Source organism: Thunnus maccoyii, chromosome 3 (genome assembly GCF_910596095.1).
Source record: "Thunnus maccoyii chromosome 3, fThuMac1.1, whole genome shotgun sequence".
Taxonomy (NCBI): domain Eukaryota; kingdom Metazoa; phylum Chordata; class Actinopteri; order Scombriformes; family Scombridae; genus Thunnus; species Thunnus maccoyii.
In genome coordinates, this window is record NC_056535.1 from 25,038,726 (window position 1) to 25,058,187 (window position 19,462).

At 39.2% G+C, this 19,462-nt stretch overlaps 2 protein-coding genes across 3 annotated transcripts; both read right to left on the reverse strand.

Annotated features, from left to right (window-relative positions):
* Positions 1-515: 515 nt before the first annotated feature.
* Positions 516-3,921, reverse strand: manbal (mannosidase beta like). Its single transcript, XM_042406828.1, has 3 exons — positions 3,774-3,921; positions 2,526-2,706; positions 516-980 (listed from the first exon to the last, which is right to left on the reverse strand). The coding sequence occupies exons 2-3, from the start codon at positions 2,673-2,675 to the stop codon at positions 870-872; spliced, it is 261 nt and encodes an 86-aa protein (XP_042262762.1). The 5' UTR covers positions 2,676-2,706; positions 3,774-3,921; the 3' UTR covers positions 516-869.
* A 2,689-nt stretch (positions 3,922-6,610) lies between these two features.
* Positions 6,611-18,741, reverse strand: LOC121894567 (nuclear factor of activated T-cells, cytoplasmic 2). 2 transcript variants are annotated; one of them, XM_042407230.1, is made up of 11 exons: positions 18,725-18,741; positions 17,783-17,927; positions 16,462-17,425; positions 16,083-16,254; positions 14,970-15,172; positions 14,127-14,299; positions 13,740-13,880; positions 12,119-12,174; positions 11,702-11,834; positions 9,532-10,185; positions 6,611-7,199 (listed from the first exon to the last, which is right to left on the reverse strand). In XM_042407230.1, the coding sequence occupies exons 2-11, from the start codon at positions 17,892-17,894 to the stop codon at positions 7,153-7,155; spliced, it is 2,655 nt and encodes an 884-aa protein (XP_042263164.1). In that variant the 5' UTR covers positions 17,895-17,927; positions 18,725-18,741; the 3' UTR covers positions 6,611-7,152. The 2 variants fall into 2 exon arrangements, with proteins under 2 accessions (XP_042263164.1, XP_042263163.1); XM_042407229.1 differs by lacking the exon at positions 18,725-18,741 and adding an exon at positions 18,553-18,569.
* Positions 18,742-19,462: the final 721 nt, after the last annotated feature.

Here is a 19,462-nt window from a genome sequence, read left to right on the forward strand (position 1 = left end):
CGTGTGTCAACCAATCACAGGCGAGGATCGGAACTATCTCCTAGCAACCACTTGTTCAGTACTAAAACGCGATATTTTTCATTATGTATCTTACCTTATATGTTAGCAACAGTTAGTCTTCCAATAGTAAACTACGAGATAATTTCGTAAACAAAAGGCTTATCAGTGTTCCCCAAACCTCAATATTTTCTGACAAATTTTATAACTCTCACGTCTTAAATATCACTTCAATTTAGTTTAAAACTCTCATTTCTTTCATTCCGGATTCTGTAACCCCTAAATGTATAATCTTATGTTGTCTAAATATCAATAAGAGAAAATATTTCAGTTTTAGTTAAATATAGCTTACCTGCTGTGAAACAGGCTATTCTGGTGCCACAAAACTCCAGCTTGAGAAGGAAGTAATAATATATTCAGACATACAAAAGGAGTAAATATAAAGGACAGGACATGAGCTCATTATGACTCATCTTAACCAAGTTTAAATGTAGAAATGAATGTGAGCTTGAGTGAACTCAAGGTGAATACACTGCATTTATTTTTCCAATTGAATTCAACTACAATCATATTCAATTATATAAAAAAAGGCAAAACAAATCTGTCCAAAAATCTTGTGTAGTTCATATGTAGTTGCATAAACAGTGAGCAAACGACATGACACGTCTTTGTATGCTGTTGAATGTGAACAGGATGAATAGTTCAATGTCATTCTCATGTCTCCAATTCAATGCATGTCTTTTTTTTTTATTGTCGTTATACAACTGTAGTGTTTTATATACTTGTAGAGATAACTGTAATGGTAACTGCCGATGTTGACTCACTGACAACGTAACAAGCCCATTCGCACAATCATGTAACACACACACACACTATCGCTTCTTTTTGCTTTCTTTCTTCGGTTTCTGTCGAATCTGAGGTGCTGGTCCTTTAGGTTTCTTCATCTGTTCAGCAGCTTTGCCATCAGAAGACTCAGTCTCCTCCTGGAGAGAAAACACAGGAAACATTAGACACCCTGCATTTCGAAAGAAATCCTCTGAGTCATTGAAATGTGTTATGAAAATAGACGACTGCTATGCATGATTAGGTGTGTTTTGAAGAAGTTAATCTTGTCATGACACAGTTTGTGTTTCATATAGGGGGTTAGCAATTAGGGGGTTAGCGATTTATATATAACAGGAATATACATTTTGGTAATTCAGTTTTTCATCACTTCAGATAGCTCAGACTCTGTAAAATTATCTCAATTAAATGGACAAAATGAAATTCCCAGAGCTTTTGGAAGTCACGCATAAAAGAAATTCAGGCGTGTTTCAGCACTTTGCATCTGTCAGCACTGTTTCTGTGAGTGCAATCTTTCCTATTGTTCTGGCTGTGAATAACGACAGCAGGCTGTTGTAAAGGATGAAATGGCGACATACTGTGGAGAGTAATCAGTGCATCTGATGACGATGACTGAAAATAGAATAATTAGGCAGTGGATTTAATTGCTCTTGTCTATAAATAATCTCTCCTGATGATTGTAAGCATGGAAATTGCGGGAGTAACCCTTGGTGGCTCCGTCTTCATGGACAATAAAAATTTAGATATCCACCACTGCCCTTGCAAACTGGTTTCTCTGTATGTCAAAGAGACTAATGGGTTGATACTTTGCTAGTCTTTTTTGTGACTTGCCCACCAGTCCGTAAAAGCATGGGGGAACAAATAAGTTAATTTCATGTAATTGTAGACACAGCATTTGTTGTGCAAAAGCTGCATAATTTTACCATTTTTTCTGCCAAGGTACAATGACCCCAAATCATAATGAGAACATTAAACAGCATTTAAACCCATTGAAGGTCTGAAAAAATCATTATGAGAATACTGACAACAACTAAGCAATGACAGATTGAACGAATGAAAGATTGACACCATTTGCCTTTATGGCAAAGTTGACCAAGGTGTGCAGAATGTAGATGTCATGTTCTAGGACATGCAACGTTTGTTGTGTATTAGGGCTGCAACGTACTATTATTTTCATTGTCTGTCGATTATTTTCTAAATTGATTTGTTGTTTGGTTTATAAAATATTAGAAAATGGTGAAAAATGATGATCACTGTTTCCCAAAGCCCAAGGTGATGTCCTCAAATGTTTTGTTTTGTGTTGACCAGCAGTCCACATCCAAAAGATAATAAGTTTATCATCATAGAGGACTAAAGAAACCAGATTACTCACATTTGAAAAGCTGAAATCAGAGAATTTGGTTTTTTTTGTCTTAAAAAATGACCAAAAAACGATTCATCGCTTATCAAAATAGTCGCCGATTAATCGATGCAGCTCTATGTGCATCAATCAGCTCCTTCTGCCAAATCTGTCTCGTCTAGCCACTTTCATGTCAAAATATTTGATTCAACAGAAATACAGATAAAAATGTTATCAAAGCAATTTGGCAGGTACATCAAGCAACAGAAGGGAAAATTCTAGTACCATGCATGAAAAAAAATGTGTAGTGTATTCTGCTCCTCTGCTTTTCTTGATGTATTCCTACCTGTTCGTGCCCTTTGGATGTCGGGAAGATAACTGCAAGGATGCAGATGAGCTGGAAGATGGCGCCCAGAAACAGCCCATAGCGCAGTAAGCTCTCTAGAAATGTGGGCTCTGGGACCTCTGGAGGAGACAGGTCCAGTTCTGCAGACATGATGCTGCCCTCCTTTGGTCCGTTATACTTCCTTCAGTGACCAAACAGAAGCACAGTTAGCAGGAAGATCAATAATTGTTTTTTCTTTTTAATGGTTGCTATGAATGGCCTTTTTTTTTTTAACCCAACTTTATTGAAAACTTTCACATTCAAAACACAGTAACATATAAACAAGTATGACAAAAAAAGAAGAAACAAAGTGCCAAGGAATTCAATTATGACATAAAAATTTGGTAAACAGATTGTGCAAGAAGCTTTTTTACATTCATTAAAAAAATAATACATAGGAGGAGGAAACAAATTGAATAAAACAAATAAAGGGGTACAGATTAATAAAGTAATATTAGTCAATAATTTTATAGGTATTAAAAATTGTTTGGGTCTTTGTTACTTTTTTAATTTGCACCTTTAAATAGAGAGTTGTTCAATACCATTTAGAAAGGGTAAAGTTAGGTTTTCTATTGGTACATTTCATTTTATGTATGTGGAATATGCCAAAAATTGTAAATAGTTCAATAATATTGAACTATAATATTGTCCATTGAGTTGTTTTCAAACTAAATTATAATATCACTGCCATAAAGCATGACCATTTGACCTGTTTTCTTAGACAGAAAGCTTTGCACATCATTCCAAAATGTTTTCGTATACATACAATGGAAAAAATAAGTGAGAGATGGTTTCTTGTTTAGACCACAGAAATCCCAAGAATAATATTCAGTTTAACATAATAATCTGTTACTGACATAGGAAATGTGTATGTCATGGATAACTGAGCGGGGTTTATGGAAGAGAATTAAATCTGTTTACATTTCTCTCTCTCATTTGGAGCTATAGACCCACCCACAATGTAAACACTTAGCCTAACTTAAAACGAAGACAAGTTGGGACGACATTAATGTGCCATAAACATGATTATAGTAATAAAAACATTTGCTGTTCATGTTATCTCTTGTCTTTATTATCTAGAACACATTTGCAACGCAGCTACGGATCCAACGTAGCAAAACACCGCAGCTACATTCTCCAGTAACGTTATAAAGATGTGATCTAACCTTTCTGCAACGTTTCAGTGAGTGTGTAGGACAAAAAGCTTACCGGCGGCGACGACACTCCGCTCTCTTTTACAGGAATGTATATGTAGAGTTAAAAATAAGTATAACTGGTAAACACTGTAAAGCAAAAATGCTAATGTGGCTCACAAAAGGGAAAAAGATGTAACCGTTTACCGGAAGTGAGGTCGCTAACCTTCTTCTTCTTTTGGTTTGGCAGACTAGACGCAGCAATGGCGTCCTCTACTGTTTGTGATTGGTTCTTCTTCTTTTTCTTCTTTCTGGCTTGTAGTTACTGTTTATATGCAAGCTATTGTAACCTTCTTGAGTTTGTAATTAAAATTGTTCAATAAAAAAACTTCTTTTTCTTGTTCTTCTTTTTTTTCTTCTTCTTCTCTGGTTTTACTGGCGGATCGCAAACAACTTTAAGGTGGATACCACCACCTACTGTACAAGAATGTGTAACATCATGACATTTTACCCTATTTCTTAAAGTCTTCCCACTAACCTTGTGTCACTTAAAGTGGAGAGTGCTCACCTCCTCCTTATGTTCCCAGTACCCCCATCAGATCCCACTCCCGTCCCGCCTCTTGGGCTTTATCATGTAACCTTTCTCTTTCCAATTCATACATGTTACAGTGCAATATGATGTGTTCAATATTTTCTTTAACTCCACCATTCCCACACTTGTCACTGTTCCTTTTCCCCAGTACAACCAAAGTGCCATTAAATCCTGTGTGATCCAGTCTAAGTCTTGTTATGGTGATTTCCTCCCTTCTGTTCCTTTCTTTATAGTTCTTGGTTATGACCGACTTTTGTATTTTGTGATACCCCCTTCCTTTCTGGTCCTCCTCCCACCTTTTCTGTCATGTCTCCATTCCTTTCCTCGTAATCACTGCTTTTGATTTTGCTTTTTCAAGTGGAACTGATACTCTTATTTCCTTTGACAATGCCCTTTTTGCTAGTTTATCAGAACACTCATTCCCTTTCGACCCCTGATGTGCTTGTACCCAACAGAACTGTACATCTATACCACCTCTATGAAGTCTTAGCAAACTATGCTAAAGTTCAATGAGTAAATCTTCTCTGACAGTTCTTGTTGACAGTATGCTTTCCAAAACGGCTATCGAATCTGTGCACATCATCACCCTATCAGGTTACTGATTGTTCCTTTTTGACAGTTATTTTTATTTTGTTGTATAATCCAACACTGTGTAGAAATTCTGGCTATCTGGTTATTTCAACGAGTCTTTTCTTTTTGTTGAAACTATTTTATTCTCTTTCCGTTCTTGATTGTAACACATTTTTTTCCTGACTTGTTTATGATTTAACTATATTCTGACAGACCGTATTGGAGAGCAGTTTCTACTCTATCATCACAAGCAGCATTCGTTGCCATATTATCCACATCCTCGTTGCCTTCTCACATGGGTGTATGTGAGCTGGTACCGAAATGAACCCACATCCTGCTTTGTGAATTCTGTACCTTGTCAGTTAAACTATGTCAGTAGATCCGGTCTTGGATTTGGTTTCTCTGATTGTAATCAAAGCTGCTGCTCAATCACTGCATATTACTGCATTATCTGGTTTAATGTCCTCTACCCACCAAAATACCCATAATATTGCCAACATCTCTGCCATGAATATTGACATTTATTCTGAAATTTGATGTCCCTTTTCAATTCAGGAATGGTTACTCCAAATGCCACTCTCCCACTCTCTAGATCCTCCGACCCATCTGTATAAATCTGTAAATATGACCTTTTATTTTGCAGATGGGTCTTAACTTCCTTGACTATATTGACCGAGTCTCTTGTTATTATTCAGTATGCATAGATCAGCTTCAGGTTCTGAGATTAGCCATGATGTCATGGTACAACTGGCCAACAGACTGGGGGCATGGATAATTAATAAGATCTTATAACACATCCATGACTGGAGGGCACACATTAAGGTCACCAATCTGTGATGCATCTCCGACCCAGTAGATGAGTGGTTTGAGAAAGTTGCCGCCAAGCGATCAAGCATTACTAATATTGGAGATTTGGTAAAAAATAGATAGTATACTTTCACTCTCACTACTATAACAATAAATGTGATACTACTTTTTAAATGCATTTGTCTTACAGCAGCAAGACTGCATTACTGCATTCTCACTATACTGTTATGACTGTAATTTACTACATAACCTTTAATTGAAACAATCAAAAAGATTTAAAAAAAATCTGTTTTTAAACACATAGTGCCTTTACAAAATGTACAACAATTCAAAGACGAAAAAAAAAAAACAACTATTGGAGATGAGAAGCGATCAACTTTAGCTTCGGAGCCCCACTTCTGTGTCACCTCAGCCTGAACACTTTCTTCTGTGGCCTCTCTGAGGTGTGAGTTCAGTCTGATGGCTCCTTGAAAAACAACAGTCAAGATTTACATGGAATAATCCTTGATAATGTTTTTGTTTGTTTGTTTTGTTTTGGGGTTTGTTTGTTTTTTTACAAAAAACATGGAATAATTTTAGCCCACATTACATTACCACTCACTGTGTAAAATTTCTTTTACACTCAATTCCTTTTTAATTACAATTTAATTCTAATATTTAAATGAAAAAATAGAGGACACTAACATTGGCTATTTTATTATAAATATATTTTGAAGGATGTGATTATAAATTACCATCACAGTTTATCCACAATGTAGTAGGTAGCTGACATCCATTTGATAACCACAAGGTAAATTTAAATATTCAGAAAAATATTACTATTTCTGCTTAAAAATAATAACTTACATTAACTTGATAATAGTGGCTTTAAAAATTAAAATAATTAAAAATAACCTGTGTGAAAGGTGCTATACAAATAAAGTTCGATTAATTGATTGATTGATGATGTGACTTCACGTCAGGAAAAGTAATTTCAAAGACAAAGGCACATCAGTTGAGAATATTTGATTTAGACCGTTTCTGCTCTCAATGCAAAGACACTAATTCATATGAACAAAATGTATTTAATATAAAATATTTTATACAAGCTTACAAAGAGCAATTGTACAAATATATGAACAGAGAAAAACGATGCAATAGATAAACAGTATAAGATATGGCACATTTTCTACTATCTTTACTAAGGCTACATACATTGTGGAAAAATATGTGGTAATATTGAAGGCAAACAAAGAGCTGACACATATTTTTGGACAGTGAACCACCACCTTTTCTTATCCCACAGAAACATTTTGAAATAAAGTCAACTTAAGTGTTTTGTGATTCAGTTTCTATTGTTTGCCTTAAATATCTGCCACCATCTGGATAACATGTTTATTACAAGCTTCCTCCAAGACAATCAGGATTTAATATTTATGGTTCCTGAAGTCCACAGATTACATGTATTATTTAATCTCGACGTAAGGGCTGCTGCCGTCCTCCAGGATCACTCTCCGTTGTGGCCTTTCAGGTCTCTTCGTATGATGTCATTCACTGGAAAACATTACAAACAGGGATGAGAAACTTTAGTGTTTACAACAACATAGTAATAAAGCATGACAAGATGCTCACTTCATGTGACATTATTGAGGAATCCAAATTGCATTCTTAAAGATTGTGTTTCAAATGCATTCATTTCCCTTTTGTGTGCATACATTTTTAATAAATTCCAATATTTTTTATACTACCCGTAGGAGTTGCCAAAGTCAGATTTTTTGGGGGACATTATGTGCTTTTCTTAGAGGTTCAACAGCGTATAGCGTATTTATAGGCATATATTTGCCTATAAACTTCCTGTTTCTGTCTTCCATCACAGAGGTGTAAACAGAAACTTTTCTGCCACAGCAAGAGGTGACAGAACATTAAGGGGGTGGGAGGCGACGTGCAGCAAAGGTCTCCAGCCAGACTAGGACCAGCAAAGCAACCAGAAATGTTCAGTGCAATGATGACTTGCAATCTCTGCATTGATGTGATTACTGCAGTTATATTTATGTCCACTAGATGTCACTGTTCTATTCAACACAGATTTATCTGCAGTGCATTGATTCAACAAAAATAAGACCTTAAAATAATAAAATGTTGCATATAAATCTTTTGATAGAAAGAATTAAGAATTGTTAATCTAAGTGATCTCATCATTTTGGTTAAGTTGCTGATTTAGTCACTGATGCTCAATAAAACAGATTGTCTGTAGTTTAACTGTTACTCCAGTCTGAATCAGAGACTGGAACAAAGCACGTTGCTGCCTTCTTTGCCGCAGGCGTGTCTGCATATATTTGCCTATAAACTTCCTGTTTCTGTCTATCATCACAGAGGTGTAAACAGAAACTTTTCCACCACAGCAAACAAGGTCAGAGTACGAGACTTTTTCACTTTTTCACTCAGTTCATGATAGTGAATCATCGTAGTGAATTAACTTCAAATGTATCAGAAAGACTGGGCCTGCTCATGAAGCTTCTGTAAGTGAGTGACAGTGAGAGAGAGAGAGAGTGTGTGTGCGTGTGTATATGAAAGAGAGAGTAAGACTGAGACTAAAAGAGACAGGAAAGTGGATAGAAAGGCCCAACAGAAAACCACAGCCCAGGATTTGCAAACATACTGTTGCAGTGTGCTTGTGTGCATTTGCAGACTGGACCACAAATACTCATCACCCACGTTTCAAAAGTTGACTTCAAGCCTGTAGTTTGTATATGTTGTTATTGGTGTATTCTTAGTGGCTGACTGACTGAGAGATAATGTAAATGTATTGCCAAATGCCCTCTCAATACAGTTTTACACACACAAAACATCATGCTAACAAATACAGAACATTAAGGCTTACTGATTAAGGGTGAGGTTTGCTTAAAACAAACTTATATGCTCATAAGGTCTCATACAAACGCGTCTGATGGCTAAAGTGATCAGAGCAGCTACACTTGAATTGGAAAAAAAGGCAAAGAGCCAGCAGTCGCAGAGAGTGGGAGATGTGATAATTGTTCAAATGAGGATAATGACATAGCACTCACTTGTCTCTAGTAGTTGTTTGTGTGAAGAATGCAAAAACAAACGTTTAAAGGGGATGTATCATGCGCATTTCCAAGTCTGTATTTATATTCTGGGGCTCTACTGGAATATCGCTGCATGATTTACAGTTAAAAAAAAAATCCTTATTTATCATATACTGACCCTGAATGAAGCCCCTCTCTGCTGAACCTCTGTCTGAAACAGGCCGTTTTAGCTCCTGTCTCTTTAAGCCCCCCTCCCAATGAACCCACTCTCTTCTGATTGGCCAGCTTCCCCCCAGAGGACTTCCACTGGTTCTAGAGGCTACATTAACAAACAGTAGTAATAGGAGTTCACCTCTTTTTATCTGTTCTTCACTCAACATGTAAACTTCTCAAATACATCCGTACATGTTTGAACCTGAAATCCGATCTGAATGGACAACAAGAACAACCTAGACTGTTTGCACATGCCCATAAACGGCAATCTGATGTAATCTCAAAGAGGATGTAGAAGTAACATTGCAAACGAGGCGTTCACAGCAGGTTGAAGCCATAGTTTTTGCCTACGAAGTATGCAGAAGTTGAAGTTTTATAACTCTGACCATGTTTAACATAGACATCCAACATCACAACTTTATCTTAACGACAGAAAATCACAACAGACACAACAAGAGAGAAGTTTCATTCCTGCTCATTTTGCTGCATGAAGTGGGTGTGCTTGCCAGATTGTTTCAGAGAGTTGGGGATAGTAGGATTTTAGACATTTTTCAAAGATCCAACAAACAGTTTGTTCAAAGCATACTGACAACTTTAGGAAAACAGTTTGTGTTGTATCTACTCACCATCCTCCAGATAGGTATAGCTGAGGTTCTCTTGTTTGACTGTGACTTTCTCTGGAGCCCGATCATCATGGTTGCTTCTGCCAATCTGGGTTAGATGCTGGCTGCCTGTCTCCACTCGGCAACCACCCTTCCCTTGAGCTTGACCTTGGATGTATCTTGAGGGTGGTGACTTTCCCAGTGGCAATGCTGCCTGCACAAAACCCTGATGTCTTGTCACCAAACAGGCCTCGAATGAATCGCCAATCTGAAGGCCGTCATCCAGTTTTCCCACAGGGGCTCTGGCACCAACACGTGGGCTGGAAGTGGAAGCGTTGGTAGGGTGTGAAGCCATTGGGGAGCCACAGAGAAAGGTGGTACTGCAGTTGCTGTAACGCTGGTTTGCAGTGTGGTACACCATGGGGCTGTTGGTCAGAGTGCTGGCTCTGGGCTGGTAATACACTGGTTGGTCATCCAGTGGATCAGGGGTTGACACGTGGGCTCTTTGATCAACGTTAGCTAGATGGTACAACGTTGGAGACACATTCAAAGCTTGAAGGTTGCTGTCCTGCTCCAGGTGATGGTAGAGTGACTTCATTGACAGGCCAGACAGAGTCTGACTGTCTGAGTAGCCATACGAATTTAATTGGTAGTCATCCAGTGGCTCCGGTTTAATGGCTGGAATACAAAAAGAAAGATAATCTGACACTGATTGAATTGAAAGGGATTAATGAAGGTCTATCTTAAGCTCAGTAAGGAGTGCACAAATACTAAAAATAAGACTAAGAGTCAGCAGTCACACTAGCGGCTCTGTGAGGTAAGCACAGCAGTGCTTTCAGCTAAATGCAAACGTCAGCTTCCTAATATGCTCACTGTGTTAACATGCTGATATTTAACAGGTATACTGTTTGCAATGTTACTCACATTAGTTTAGTTTAGCATGCTAACACTTGCTAAGCTACAGCTAGTTAATGAGAATGTAATTGTTTGGTGTATTTGGTCATAAACCAAAGTATTATACAAATTACAAATTTGACCTGTTGATGGTGATGAATCACAAAAGTTTATCCTTAGAGGGACATGAATGTTTGTGTAAAAAATCATGGTAATCCATCCAGTTGTTGGCAGAATAAAAACAATACAGAAATGAATAATAATATAAACTAGCCTAAAACTTGATTATCAAATGAAAAACAATATAAAAGCAAATTTTAAAAAAGGGTTGCATTAATTAAAAGATAAGTTATAAAGATACATTTTTTGCTGTTTTTTAAAGGTCACTACTGAGGTTGCCTGTTTGTTGTCTGCTGGTTGGCTGTTCAACAGTTCAGGGTCATAGATGGAAAAAGATGCATCTTCAATTTTTTTTTAAAGTACGGTGTTGAGAGAGACGCTGGGTATTTGAGGACCTAAAGGCTTGTGCAGGAATATATAGATTTAAAAGTTCAGTTAACAATTTCAATATGGTTCAAAGTGGCGGACAGAACGACAGGCCGACATCTATATAGCCAGTAGCATGGCAGTACATTTAATGATAAACTGTAATTTACCCTTTTCCTTAATCTGTCTCACCTTTTTCTACTTCAATTATCAATTTATTTCCAAAAAAAATTCTTTCAACATGTGACAAAGAGTGCGCCTGTATTTTAGCCGTGTGTATTACATGTAGGTGTAGAGAGCATCAGCAAAAACAAAAGTGTCATAGTGATAGAATTTCCCTTTGAGAACAAGTGAAAGTTCCTCCCCCCACGCGAAGCCTGTGTTGTGGCTGCAGGTTGCTGCAAACAGTAATTGATTAAATGAGCCATTTCTTGTGATTGAGACTTGTTTCTTGTAAATACCTGGGAGATCTGAGTCAAAGTATTGTTGTAGAAAAAGCTCTCTTCAGATTGAAATGTTGCTTGAATTAGATAACAGTTAGATCTAATCTTATTTCAGTGTTGCAATTTCCTGCACTCTCCATATTTAACTCAGTGACAGATGCATAACGTAGCATACATTCGCCTCTTTTTAGCATCAAACCACTTAAACGTTCAGTCTATTTTTATCTTCATTAGCTGGCAAAAGTGTCAAACCAAAAGTCCAAATGCAGGTTAAGTGTCAGGTCCTTCAGCGTGAGGTTTCCCCTCCTGCTCCTGTAATGAAAAAGCTGAGATGGCTAACAGATAAAGGTAAGGAATACTATATAGGCTACCTCTCACAGGAGTGTAGATGAAATGCTGAGGCTGACTGCGTTTCTTCTTCCCGTTGATGACGTAGAAGTTGACTTTGGCTGGCTGGCAAATGGTCTGGTCTCGATATGGAGGGACCTCAACAAATAGCATGTTCTAGACAGCACAGAAAGAGACCGAGCTTCAGACAAATTGTCATGTTGAATGAGAGAGAGGCGCAGGCTGCCCCAAATTCTTCTCTTGTGTGTTTCAGGTGAAAAATCAGAATCAGAAATAAATTCTTTAAATATGATATATCAGCATGTTGAGGTAGTCAGTGAAATGTGGTCATAGGTTTTGTGTTTTGCTTTCTGTTTTGGAGCATGAGTAATCAGTCTAGAAAAATGTCATCATGGGTTATGTAAAATCTGCTATGTGCATGTCACTGGATGTTAACTCACTGGTTGTGTTTTGTCTCTGTCCACAGTGGCCTCCACCTCCCAGATCTGCTGCCCATCTGAAAGCAAAGGGAGTTTACAGGCATTAAATCAGTGGAAGTTTTAAAAATTAATATTTGATTGGGTGAAAAGAGACAGATTTGTAAAAAAAAACCCAACTGAAAACAGATTCTGTTTTTTATTTACATTATGTGAATGAATTTAAACAAAGACAGTGGAAAACAAGGGCTCTCTTCATGTCTAGTTTAGTGTTTCATTCCTACCTCACTTTTTACCTGCTGTTTCTACCCACGCTTTGAAAAAAAAACAAAGCCTCTGCTCTGGGTCTTTATCAGTCTTCTAACCACATCCTGTTGCATAAAAAAAAAAACCCCACGCCAAGCAACACAGGGAGCTGTGAATGCAGTCAACTGTACCCATCCTGCTTTCAAACTATGTAACCCAACAATGTTGTGTGGGCAGGAGAAGCAGCGACAAGGTGAGAAATTTCCATGCAGACATAAATAAAAGTTGCCCACTCCAGTAAAACAGTAGAAGTTTTAACTAATGGTTCATTTAGTCAGAGTTAAAAGTGGGTGTTGAAGGAAGATGTGAGTCACTGAAAGTTGATGTTGCGCGGCTGATATGCAAATAATGTGAAAATACAAATACTATGTGAGTAGGTGGAGACACTACAGCGGATATTGGGAGGCCATAGAGGTACGTGGGTGTTGCATGAAATATTAGACTACTTTAAAGTCCAAATATACACAAAATAAGAATTACAGGTCAACATAACATGCACATCAATAATCTTCATTGAGTAGGTGCACAGCATTATGTATTGGAGGAACAGTTTGACATTTTGGGAAATAGCTGGTTAGCTTAGAACAAAGACTGGAAACACGGGGAAACAGCTAGCTTGGCTCTGTCCAAAGATAACAAAACCCATCTACCAGCATCTCTAAAACTCTCTAATTTACAGGTTTTACAGGAGTTGTATGCTGCACCACTGTGAATTGCTTCTCCTGGTCAAGAAAATAATGTTAGCATAATAGTGTTAATGAGCTTTAGAGGTGCTAGTAGGTGAATTTAGTGACCTTTGGGCTGAGCCTAACCTGATGCACCAGATGGTTTGTTACACAGAACCATCTGAGAAGTCATCCTTGGAAACAGTTTGGAAAAAGGCAGGCACTTTCAAAAAATACTTGGCAGGTGATTGGATAAACCATCTGTCTATCACCGTCTTACCTTGCGAGGCAGCTGGATTTGTGAGAACCATCGGTGGTTCAGACACAAGCACATAACTTGAAGCCTGACAAGATGGATTCTCACGTGATCTGGTGATGTGGTGATCTTGTCAGGCTAGCTGTTTCCCTCTGTTTCCAGTCTTTGTGCTAAGCTAAGCTAACCGACTTCTGGCTGTCATATGTACCACATCAGAGTGGTATTGATCTTCTCACCTAATGCTCAGCAAGAAAGGAAATAAGTGTATTTCCCAAAATGTCAAGTTGTTCCTTTAAGTACAATATTTATAGTTGTGGCTCATTTTTAGTACCTCTTTTAAAAAATTGATTAGAGAGAGTAATAAAGATCTAACATCAGAACACTCATTTAAACAAGGGTTCCTCCCTCTCTTTCTCACCTTGTGTCTTCTCTGAGAACATCACCTTGGAGTCAGATGTGAAATTCTGTCCAGTCAGGACCATTTGTTGTCCACCAAGAACTAAGCATCGGTCCAGGTCCTGCCTCTCGACTGCAGGGAGCTCCTGAGCTGAGCGCTGGGCTGAGGAAACAGGAAGACACAGTTTAAAGAAAATTTTAAAAATCTAGTGGAAAACATTTTAAGCACATTTTCTTTTATAAATAAAACCAATACTGGCTATTATAGCCTGGAGGAAATTTACATCAAAGGTTTTACGGTGGAAAATCACTGCATTTATACTTTTAAGTAGTTAGAAAAGGGTACAAGAAGTAGATAAAACTGCAAGTTATACAATACTGAATGACCCAGCTCATCAGGACTCCTTACAGCATTCGATGGGATGAGAGGCAGCTTGAAGAAACATAGGCTGGCCTCCAGGCTGGGGAATGTGGACGCGAAACACCAAACGCACACGAGTGTTTTTTCGTCCGATGTCTGTCTCACCGTTCCTCAGCTCGATGTCAGCGTTTCTCAGCTTCAGGATCCCTACGCAGTCAATCCTGAGGAATGAAAAAGAAGACAGATTAAAGATTTGTTATGAATGTTGTCACTTTTTTTTTCTCAAAATCGGCTGCAACATCGTCTCTCCTCAGACGCAGTAACTAAACTAAACTATATTGACAGTATCTTAAAATGATTAGTCAGATAAAATCTAATTTTGTGAAAAGTAAATGTCAGCGACATTTTGATTAAAAAATAAGTTCTCCAGAGATTCATGATGCCTCAAGTTTGTCAAAGTTTTTATGTTTGCTGCGGTAAACAACCGGTGTTTCGTTGGTCTTTCTTGGAAAAACTCTCTGGCGAACAGGAAGTGATGCATTTTATGTTTCCGTTTGCAGAAACATCAACTTGTTGGAAGCAAAAGAAAAAAAAAAGATGACAATCTTGCAGCCAAAGCCTTCATGGCTGAGCAGGGAAAGAACACTCAAACTTCATTACTGGCAAATCCAAATAAAAACAGATGTCACAGTGGGCTACAAACGACTCAGTAACTCCAGGAGATGATGTGCAAAAACACCACAGTGGTGCGTGCAGATTGCTTACTAAGCATGAGGTGACAGGCAAAAAAATCTTGTGGTGATAGATGTTACCACATATTCAGAACATGTGCATTTGTGATTTCTTGTGTGACTTTGTTTGCTCGTCTCGCATTCTCTCTGTCCTACTCACACTACTCTCATGTGGTTCTTTGGCTCCAGAGGGATCTCCAACACTTTGGTCCCGCTGATCATATTCTCCGAGCTGGGCGTGGTTACGGTCTTCCCGGTGATGCGGTGGACCTGGTAGAAGGCGTGCGGTTTCAGGAGCCTCTCGTCAGCCGTCCCAATGAAGACCTGCAGTATCAGTGGAGCTGGGCCTTGATACCCACGGAGCTGGAGAGGGCAACAAAGCCGCTTAAATACATGCTTCAAACTGAATTAAATGAACTGTAATACCGTTAACATCCATGACTGTAGAGGACAAATTTGCACAGTAAATCTGTTCTCCCTGTGGGGATGATTTCACAGGTCACTTCTGGCATAGAAACACACTGCTTTGCATAGTCCGTTTGTGCAAAGGTACCAGGAAAGTCAAAACTGCTCCACCAAATGAAAATCTGCTCAAAGACTGTAGGCCAACCCCTTGAGAGACTCTATGAATCAGCCTACCATAATAACATATTAAGGCTGGCCAACATCATTATCTCTGACCCCAACAATATTCTGAACAGTGAATATAAATTGTTACCATCAAACAGGAGATACAAGCTTCCACAGTTTAACAAGGTCAGACTGAAGCACTCTTTTGTACATCAGTCAATCCTAAAATTAAATATGGAGTTTAATCCCAGATCAAATGTACACTAAAGGGCCTTGAATACAGTCTTCTGTGGTTGTAATGTTATCTTAAATGTATGTATATCTGTTTCTTGTCTTTTCTGTGATGTTGCATATGGAGCTGCTGTGATGCAAATAGTATCATCATCATCATCAAAACTACTTTTTTTTTTTTTTTTTTTTTTTAGCAGATTCTACAGTGCATTTGGTAATTTATCCTTGTGGGTGTGATGACGTGAGAATGAGAGGCTCTCTCATTTATTTGCATGGCTGTCGACTTTACATAAACACAACATCATCCAGGAAATACCAACCCACATTTACAATCTCTCCCTCTGCTTCATTTCTCTTGTATGAAACTGGCAGTGACACATATGTGTGAAGTGCTTCTGTCCTTGCATTCGTACATAGGTACACACAACCCCCCCCACCACCACAAACTACAGGCTAGAGTAAAATAAAGCACCTGAACTTCCGGATGCCCTCCGTTTGGTGTCTTGACAGCTCCACGGCTGCCCTCGGTCTCATAGTGAGCTCTGTGGTGAGACCTGGGTTGTTGTTGGATCAGTAGCTCATACTGGCCAGACTGACTGGGCAACGGCCACTCTAAAGAGGGAAACGGTGTCACGGAAAGAGCACTGAAGGAAAAAACACAGAGAGAAAGACAACAAATGGGAATCAAAATGTCAAATTCTTTTGGAGTTTGTTCATATTTCATGACTTGTTTAAATAGGTCCAGTGTGTTTGAATTTTTTATTTCATATTTGCTTACTTGTGCATACATTTGAGCTCATTAGAAAGACGTTAATTCTTTAACAGTAACAAGAAATGGACAAACAACACACCTGAAGGCTCCATGATGGACCTGATGAGAAGGCCACACAGCTGGGAGCATATAGAGGGTCTCAGATTTGACCTCAGCTCCTGCCCTGCCCATCCTCTCCGGCTCAGTCGCCCAGTCATACCCATCTCGATACACACAGTCCTGTCTCTGGGCCTGCCCATGTGCACCTCGCACCACTGCAGAAGGCACCACTCTGGGTGGACCGGCGCCGAGGCTGCCCAGAAGCTCATTCAGAGCCGGGGACGGGGTCTGAGCTTGCTGCTGGAACTCGGCTTGAGCCTGGTAATGGTGGAGGTAGTAGGAGCCCTGCTGCTCATGGGGCGAGGGGATAGGGCTGGGGCTCCGAGAGCGCTGCTTGAAAGGAGTGCCTCCCTGACATGAGTGCGCTTGGTCATAGGCGCGCTTTCCCTGCGGCGAGGCAGAGCGGGAACGCTGGTGGGAAAGTGGTGAGGCAGTGCGTTGGTGCTGAGGCTGGAGAAAGGTCTCATCAGTGACACTGTTGTGAGGCGAGGCTCCTGGAGAGGAGTGGGCAGAAGAAGTGTGGATGCCCTGGAGGCCCGAGCAGAGGTCTAAGGCGGAGGACATCGCCATGCCACATCCGCCTCCATTGGAAGGGGAGACGGACGGCGAGCCATGGGGAGAGTACACCTCTGCTGGCCAGCCTGTGGAGGAGTTACTGCTGGCGGGACTCACACACTCCCTGTAGTTTTTGCGCTCCAAGGTGAGTTGAGGGTGAGAGCTGAAAGAGTCACCCGACGGAGTGATCTCAATCCTGGGGCTGCGAGCAGGGATGGTGCCTGGTCTTGACGTCAGCCCCAGGGAGTCCAACGCAGGTCCTGATAGGGTGTCTGTGGTGGAGCTGTGAGAGGAGGGGTCCTGGCTGGAGCTGGAGATGTAGGCGGTGTGATGGGGGACCGCGGACAGAGAAGGCTGGATGTCATTCTGAAGGAGGGCTCCCGGGTCATCTGTCAACACAGAATTAACACGTGCTCGCATGTCTAAATCACTTACGATCCACCTGAGATAAACTTTAAGAAAAGTGCACCTCTAATTTTTTATGTTTTTAGTTCCTAATATAGAAAGAAGTTGATCCACCTACTTACTGACAATGAAAGAGGAGGATTACAGTGTTAACATCAGTATCTGACAGCAGAGTACTCATTGATGGATATCATAAAGACACTTTACTACAGATAAATACAAACTCATCATAAAGCCACTATCTTTATAAGTGAATGACATAATATTAAGAAAAGAACAAGAAGAAGAGAAAAATCTAGGCTATGTTAAGACTCTGTTAAGAAGAATTACTTCATACACACCTTTAAAATCTTCTCCAGGTGGATTATACAGAAACAAGTCGGAGAAGTCCAGCTCCTCCTGACCTATGTCTTGACTCAGGCCCTCGGTGAGCCCCAAACCTCCAGAAGTCATCTCCAGCTGCGATTAGTTATATCGATTTTCCTTCTGGCAAATATAACTTTTCCAATAATTATCAAACTCGACAGTTGAATGAAGCTGTGAGCATATAAAGAGCCAAATAGTTACAGAAACGACGGTGCTACAGTTTTTTCTGAGACGCGTTTAAAACATTAGCAGCTGCTCAAATAAAACATCCAACAGCGCGAGCTGAAAAAAAAACGAGCGGCGACAGACGCTTCCTGTCACTGCTGATAATGACAGCAGACAAGAGGCGCGGACCGGTGTGTGTATAGCCTATGTGTGTGTGTGTGTGTGTGTGTGTGTGTGTGTGTGTGTGTGTGTGTGTGTGTGTGGGTGTGTAGGCTGACAGTGTGCAGCTCAAACTCCACACAACCTCAACAGAGGCCTCATTTCCTTCTCTGTGAGCGTAACTATAATGAAACTTCTATTCTTCATGGAAATATAGTAACAATAAAGGAGCATGTCATATTGTTTTTAGATATTTGGTTTTATTTATTCATGTATTTATTACCACATATAGTATTGTGAGTTTACAGCCCTTGATTGTTGTTTGCTTTGCAAATCAATCAATCAATCTCTCTCTCTCTCTCTCTCTCTCTCTCTCTCTCTCTCTCTCTCTCGCTCTGAGTGTATGTGTGTGTGTGTTTACCTGCGTTGCAAGATGCTACATACAATTGCCGTTACAGTGAAATTGCGTTGAATTGAATTTTATTGTAAAGTCACAATAAATGTATATGTGTAATCACGCTAAACAACTAAACAAATAACTAACGAACTAAATAAATAATCAAATAAAACTAAACTAATTAATCTGTTCTCACCGTGAACAGCAATGAGTGCGAGCAGCTTTTGGCCACTCGGTAGCAGTATTGTACAACTTCCATCCACACACATCAGCGCTGTTTTTTTTAAAGGGTCAATTCACACAAACTAAAAGGAAAAACATCTTTTCTCACTTAATTCTGGTGTGTACATGCAGATAGTGTAGTTGTGGTTTTAAATCTCTGTCTTTAACATTTATTCCTCCATCCTTGTACAATGAAGATGAACAGAACATCATTTGTGGTGCTCACAGCATTAAAGCCCCTCTCCACTCAAGAATGCCCTGAAAAGGTAAAATCCAATCATTCACTAGAAAAAAGTCTGAAAAATGTATGATTTTTGTTTCCGTCTGCAGTTGAAATGTTTTTGTGTTCCTTGTTGTATTCCACATCATATTCACATTTATTGTTCTGCTTATTTTTTATAGTTTCAAAACTTCTGTTTTTCTTTGATTATATGAATTAAGAGCAAAGGAAGAAAATGTTGACATTCAATGCTTACCTGCACCTCACAGTTTCCTCTCTGGCACCCCAGTTTTATTACTTTGGTTTACTTATTGCTGTATTGTTTATTATTTATTTCAATTAAGCTTTTTCTAAATATAGTAACATGATGCATAAGCTACTAACCTCATAACTCACTTTCTTAACATAAGCAATCTTGTTAACTTCTGTACGCAGTAACAGTAGAGAGAGATATTGTGTAACATGATTTTGAGATTGAAGGATTAGTTTAGT

Excerpts from the sequence above, each read along its gene's own strand:
- manbal (XM_042406828.1), bottom strand. The coding sequence starts at position 2,675 with ATGTCTGCAGAACTGGACCTGTCTCCTCCAGAGGTCCCAGAGCCCACA. Across the intron at positions 981-2,525 it reads CATCCAAAGGGCACGAACAG|GAGGAGACTGAGTCTTCTGA; the intron begins GTAGGAATACAT and ends TTTTCTCTCCAG.
- LOC121894567 (XM_042407230.1), bottom strand. The coding sequence starts at position 17,894 with ATGACTTCTGGAGGTTTGGGGCTCACCGAGGGCCTGAGTCAAGACATA. Across the intron at positions 17,426-17,782 it reads ACCTGGAGAAGATTTTAAAG|ATGACCCGGGAGCCCTCCTT; the intron begins GTGTGTATGAAG and ends CTGTGTTGACAG. Across the intron at positions 14,300-14,969 it reads AAGAACCACATGAGAGTAGT|GATTGACTGCGTAGGGATCC; the intron begins GTGAGTAGGACA and ends TTCATTCCTCAG.